Below are 6,578 nucleotides of genomic sequence, written 5' to 3' on the forward strand. Positions count from 1 at the left end.
CTAATGCATATCAAACATTTTAAATGGCACAACACAATTTTGCTATGAGAATCAAATATAAAAAAACTGTAAATAATACAACATGGTTCTTACAAGTAGCATGTAGTGATGTTTCATCAAATAATAAGACATTAGCCTGTGTGACAAAACTTTTTATTTAAGTTTGACAACCCATACAATGAACAGAAACACACAATTACCTATTTAAAACATCTACATATAGTACTGCATCACCGCTTCTCCATACTCCAAAAGTCATGGCACAAAATGTATCTGTCTCTGGCCTGCATTTCTTTTAGAAAACCTAAAATTTCCGGCAGCACTTGAAGGCAGCATTGACTCTGAATACCTCTGTTACTATGGTAACCACTGTTTGCTTCACTGTTGCGTGGCAACCATCGTCTGTCGCACTGACAGTAACTTAGCTAGTCTATCTTAAGTTGCAGTCGTTCATCTTCCTCCATGAGCAGGTGAGCAACAGGTTACTAACATTAACTAACGGTAGTTCACTAAGTAGTGAGCTACAACTCACTATGCTACTGTTAGCTACCTGCTAATGTAAGCTAGGTAGCAACTAGCCTAAATATAAATAAATATAAATGTTTTTCACCATCAGACTTTAAAATACATAATCAATACAACACCTTCTCACACAAAATATATCTTTTACTGTATATACTGTATATGCTCTTAATATGCACTTGTACAAAGTATTTCCTTTATAATTGTAATATAACTTAAAGTATTTGTTATTGTTATTGTAATATAACTAATTGTAATTGTAATATAACTTAAAGTATTTCCTTTTATAATTGTAATATAACTAATTGTAGTTGTAATATAACTTAAAGTATTTCCTTTTATGATTGTAATATAACTTAAAGTATTTGTAATTGTAATTGTAATATAACTAATTGTAATTGTAATATAACTTAAAGTATTTCCTTTATGATTGTAATATAACTTAAAGTATTTGTAATTGTACTATAATTAATTGTAATTGTAATATAACTTACAGTATTTCCTTTTATAATTGTAATATAACTTATTATTTTAATGGAGCTTCCCAGCAAAAATCATTTCACTAAATTGTACCCGTATAACCAGTGTGACAATAAACATCTTGAATGTTGAATCTTGAATGTAAACTAGGTAGCAACTACACTGGTAAATGAACAACTTGATTAATGACGTAGTAATGTGTTTCAGTACCAGGAATGTTGCTTCAACAGCTCTCATTGACCAAATAAAATACTTAAATATGAAATAGTGGACACAAACAGTACACACATTAATCCATATGGAAACATTAGGAGTTTATAATACATGCTAATTAATCCACAAACATTTTTCACTGCTGTAATTTGATGTCCAGGTTAGAGTGTTTGGGGAAATCCTTCACGGGTTCACAGAAACAGGTAATCACTAAAGTATAAAGTCAGATGTATTCTGTTTTAGTACTCTAGTTTTCTACCTACATACAGTATATGCAGTTTTTTTATGGATTACATTGTTATATTAAGTGTTGTTTGAGTAGGAAATACATTGTCCATGCTTGTTCATTGCATTGAAAAATAATTTTCATCTTTCTAGTTAGCAGAAGAAGTTCCCTCTGCTCATGCTGAGACACGCAAACCCAATGGTAAGAAGTTATTCAGACTTCACATCAGTGTACAACATCCTGACTTGTTTCCTTTTTTAAGACTGACATAAGACATATACAATTTCACTTGAGTTCCACCTTGTGTTTATGCTGCTCTCCAGCCTTTCATGAAAAGCACATATTCTTATTATTTTCTAGACAACGTGGGGAAAAAGACAGTCACTGATAAACCTCGGTAAGAAAAGTCCCATCGTAGCAAATATACATTTCTGTCATAACACACCATGTTCATCTAGTATTTTTATTTTCTTTGATTTACTTTTTGCATCCAGCAGGAGTCTTCCTGCCCGAGCACTGCCTCGTTCTGTCCAGGTGGGTGTTCTGAGATAGACCACACCAAGACTGGATTGACAGAAACATGTTTTGCTCCGCTACTGTAATTATTATTATTTTTTTCTGTCTCAAGGTTTCTTGCCAGGAGACTCAGAAGTCTGAGATTCCGAGTGGGAAAGTGCTGGATACAGACGGTATGTAATGGTGGACTCTCATCTCATCAGTACCATTTCAATTATGCAGGGAGAAGTCAATTTCTCAATCGAAGGCAGCCTCAAAAGACCAGAATTCCCAGACATGTTAAGGAGTGCAACTCTTGCTTCATCATAAATTCAAAATGTCCCTTACTGTTTTTCATTGCAAATTGCTGTTGATCACTAGTGTATAATCGTTTTGTTTTCGTTAGCTCAGAATGAAGCCCTTCATATCTACATCTCTTCACAGAGTCCTCCATGTTGCTCCGCCATGTTTCTACAGTAGCCCAGAACAGACAAACCAAACATTGTCTCTAGAGAGATCCTTTCACATTTTACGTTACCTGAAGGCCACCGTAGTTCTCCGACACGCTTGTGAAATGTGAGCCGCAGAGTGTAAAACCGTGGTACCACCAGCCGCCGTCTGACTTCCGTTGCTCCTAAAGTAGTGTTATTATGGTATGGATGGCCTCGGAGCGAGGCAACCGGCGTTACCACAGTCTTGGAAAGGGAAGAGTGAGCAGAGGGGTTCTCAGTTGGTTGCAATCTGCAACCACACCACTAGATGCCTCCAAATCCTACACACTTTACCTTTACATTTTTACAAGTAATTCTGGGAAATGTAGTAAGTCACAAACAAGGTCACCACTAACTGTGACAGAATTAGAAGAGACAGGCTGCGTACACAAAAAGTTAACGGTGTTATCCGTGTCATTTATCCTCATCATGTCTCCAGACTGTGTCCAATTTTGTTTAAAACATCATGTAAACTAACAGTTTCATTTTGTTCTGCTCACGCATGATTAACATTAAATACTACTATCTGTTGTACAAAACCAAAAAGTATAATCCATGCAAGGGTTTCCTGGCTGAATTAAATGTCTTGTATGTCTGCGGTTCTCCTGTAGAGTGCTCACCAAAGGAATCCATCAACACAACACCAAGGTCCGTACTCTGAATTCACGTAGTTGGTGATCAGTCAAATGAAATATTGCCAACACAGTTTTTAAAAATCTTAAATGTGATTTCAGGGTTGAAGAACACACACAGTCGACAGCAGTGCCTGATGAAGAGCTGAAAATGAAAGACTTGAGGAAAGCACCGCCGTCAGACTCGGCACTAACAGGTAGGTTGTTGTAGAACAAAACGCAAAGTAAGAAATGTCGCAAGAAAGAAACCGATGATGGTGTTAATGGTTTGTCAGGAGGAGCGACACGTTCTCTTCCACCAGCTGAGCCTCTCCCCACACATGAGCCAAATGGGGAGGAAGAACAGACCGAGGAAGAGGATGTGGAGGATGAAGACGTTAAGGCACCAGTGGAGCTGATAATGGAGGTAAAGTGACTGATCACCATCAATGATCCCACACTTCATGCTCTGCTGAGAGGATGACGTACACTGTACTGTAGTAACGTTTTGTTTTATTTCAGATGCCAAAAATCATTTTAAACTTTTTCACTCCACTCCTCTTTTTTATAGACCTTTTTTTTGTGTCTTTTTTACGGGGTGACAGGGGGTCTTTAGGGGGAGATAGCAGGTCAGCAGTAGATGTCACTTAGAAATGGTGTACATCATCTGAAAGCTGGGAACCCCGAGATTAATTTGAGATGCAGCTGTGTGTCAAGTTGTTCTTGTCATAAATCAAAAATAAACAAATAAGTCATAAATTAATTGATTCATTAAAATACATTTTGAAAGTGTGTAAGGGTTTAGAACATTATGATAGATGATGGCCATTCCCATGCTCTAATATGTCTCATAAGATGTTGAAGCAATTTTTGGTTTGATACCATTTGTTATGCAGATTTGGTGCTAAATTTAACCATTTTTGACCACTTGAGAATTGATAAAAATTATCAATATTCCCTAAAAAATACCACATAAAGACACAAAGACCTCGAGGAACACCATAGAAAAAGCCCTGCTGTGATTTGTTTTAAAAAACTTTTGACATTTTATGAGATTTCTGCAAGAATTGCATTTTTTCGGCGATTGGATGGCGAGCACTTCTGTTGTGTAAACTGCTCAGAAACCCCCTTATTGTCAATCTAGGTCTCTAGGTCTCTAGTTTGTGATTGTAAAGTTTCATGAGGCTGTGATTATCCTAGAGGTCACCACAGGTCATTTTATACAGTGAGGTCAAATTTTAAAAAATGGTCTCGCTACAATGAAATGGCTACTATGGGGACTAACATCATCACACATGAATACAATTGGGCTCATTGGATCCACAAGAGTCTCAGCTTTACAGTGATACCCAATTTATGCAATTCAAGACTGTTTAGGGACCCCAGTATGCAGAAATACAGTATTCAAATACAACATATTAAAATAGGTGAAAAATAACACATTTGTACTGCATTTAAAAACTGCATGGTTTTTAACCCAAAGTGCATGACATTTTCATAAAGTGGGCATGTCTGTAAAGGGGAGACTCGTGGGTACCCATAGAACCCATTTTCATTCACATATCTTGAGGTCAGAGGTCAAGGGACCCCTTTGAAAATGGCCATGCCAGTTTTTCCTCACCAGAATTTAGCATATCTTACATGCTAACATGACATTGTTGGTACCGATGGATTCCTTAGGTTTTCTAGTTTTATGTGATACTTTCACTCTAGCTCTCATACTGAGCCTTCTACAGCCTCTGAAAGACAGTAAAGTCGGCCGAAGGTGCCGCTGCCCTCAGTGGAAGAGGTTAATCCTTGGTTTTAGTCAAAGATATTATTTTACTCAGTTGAGAGAAATTGAAACTCAAGTGAAATTGTTTTGTTTCAGTTCCTCAGAGCTGTGATGGACAGAGACTTCCAGCCGGCCAGCAAACTGTGTCAGATGAGTAAGTATCCTGCATCCATCAACTGTGTGTCTGTCAGTCAATAAATCAGCCACCGGCGAAGTCAGCCAATGCTGCCTCTTCTCTCCTCGTTCCAGTTCTCATCTACGAACCAGACAATCCTGAGGCCTCTGAGTTTCTCCCGCTGATCCAGAAGAAGCTGTTGGAGGGTGAGAGTCCCTCCGTTTATACGAACACAAACACTTTTACAATGCAAGTGAGTGAGTTTGCGTCATGCATTTTTCTTTCAGAGCAAGAAGCAGAGCAGAGCACTGAGGAAGAAGAAGAAGAAGAAGAAGAAGAAGAAGATGATGATGATGATGACAACTCAGATGAGTCTGGGAGCGATGAGGAGTCATCTCAAAGCTCCTCCTCCTCCTCCTCCTCACCACCAGATGATGATGAAGAAGAAAAGAAAGTAAACAGACACAAGCCGTGTCCTCCTTCTCACATTTCCCCCTAAATCTATCGTAGTCTTTGTGCACTTTGTAGATGCTGTGACAATTATGGATTTTTTTCATATTTCATCTGCAAATAAAATATTTATTGTAGACAAAGCATGATAACGTTTGCCAATTAGGTATTAAAAACAAAGTACAGCTGTGGCTGATGGGAATGTCATAAGTTTTATGTTGACAAGATGATGGCACTAGATACTTCGCTGAGGTGGACAAAGTTGATATATCGATAAAAATAAAATGTGACCATGGAAACGGACTTATTGAATAAATTATGACGTACATGAAGTGTGAATTCTTTGTCAAAGCGATGAGGAGATGAGGAAACCTTTCACAACTTCATACATGTAACAAACATAAATGACTTATTTCCATCTTGTTTTCTGTTGTTTTCCAGCATTTGAGGTTTGACTGGTTAATGACGCAATCTTGTTACGCTCTCTTCTTCTGCAGTGGTTTAATTGCACCCCACTGGAGAATTAGCACCACCAGCTGTTTAATCTTAAAGAACCAACTCCTAATACTCATCTAACGGATGGAAATGCACATTCATTTGTAGTTTCTTTTGCGGATTTTCTAGAAATCCCAGCACATTCGCACAAAAAGGCTATGAATGCCAGAATAATGGGCGAGGTATTTAGTGTGCAATAAGAACACCTTTCTCGCTTATTTTAAGCCCAACCGTGACGTTTTTCCTAAACCTAACTAGGTGGTTTTGTTGCCTACACTTAACTGTGGACGTTGTCGTAGTAAAAGTCTAAAACGCGTCCTCATGACACGGAAATGTCCGTGTAATGTCGTGCTATTCATACGTCTTCCCGTTAGAAATCCAGTTAAAATTTGCACTACATTTGGATGCAATCTTGACTTGTGTGACCGAGTTACAGACGTTCAGAGCACAGATGGTCTCAAATGAGGCTAAACTGACCTCAACGAAGCCAGCAAGACAAGTTCAAACTGGTTCTGTTAGTGCAACCGGGCGGGGGGTCATCACTTCAGTACAGGAAGTAGTGAGTTGTTGAAATCGTTGACACTTTTAATCAGCTATAAATGAACACAAATAATAGCATACTTATTTTATTTCAACATTACCAGTGAAGGGTTTTCTATGGATGAGGATGCTGACAATCAAGCATGTTTTTCTGTGATACTCTGCT

At 38.0% G+C, this 6,578-nt stretch overlaps 1 protein-coding gene across 2 annotated transcripts; it reads left to right on the forward strand.

Annotated features, from left to right (window-relative positions):
• The first annotated feature begins 369 nt into the window (after positions 1-369).
• erich2 (glutamate-rich 2) lies at positions 370-5,706 on the forward strand. 2 transcript variants are annotated; one of them, XM_074650501.1, is made up of 12 exons: positions 370-470; positions 1,376-1,418; positions 1,594-1,642; positions 1,802-1,838; positions 1,936-1,975; positions 2,070-2,130; positions 3,039-3,075; positions 3,162-3,256; positions 3,335-3,465; positions 4,909-4,966; positions 5,062-5,133; positions 5,215-5,706. In XM_074650501.1, exons 1-12 carry the CDS (start codon positions 463-465, stop codon positions 5,424-5,426), a joined length of 843 nt encoding a protein of 280 aa, XP_074506602.1. In that variant the 5' UTR covers positions 370-462; the 3' UTR covers positions 5,427-5,706. The 2 variants fall into 2 exon arrangements, with proteins under 2 accessions (XP_074506602.1, XP_074506603.1); XM_074650502.1 differs by having other exon boundaries at positions 1,939-1,975.
• Positions 5,707-6,578: the final 872 nt, after the last annotated feature.

The sequence above is a fragment of the Sebastes fasciatus genome, chromosome 11 (assembly GCF_043250625.1).
Source record: "Sebastes fasciatus isolate fSebFas1 chromosome 11, fSebFas1.pri, whole genome shotgun sequence".
Taxonomy (NCBI): domain Eukaryota; kingdom Metazoa; phylum Chordata; class Actinopteri; order Perciformes; family Sebastidae; genus Sebastes; species Sebastes fasciatus.

What these genes read in the sequence shown, in the direction of transcription:
- erich2 (XM_074650501.1), top strand. An exon ending in TCACGGGTTCACAGAAACAG is followed by an intron (nt 1,419 to 1,593) that starts GTAATCACTAAA and finishes TCATCTTTCTAG; the next exon opens with TTAGCAGAAGAAGTTCCCTC. An exon ending in TGAGACACGCAAACCCAATG is followed by an intron (nt 1,643 to 1,801) that starts GTAAGAAGTTAT and finishes ATTATTTTCTAG; the next exon opens with ACAACGTGGGGAAAAAGACA.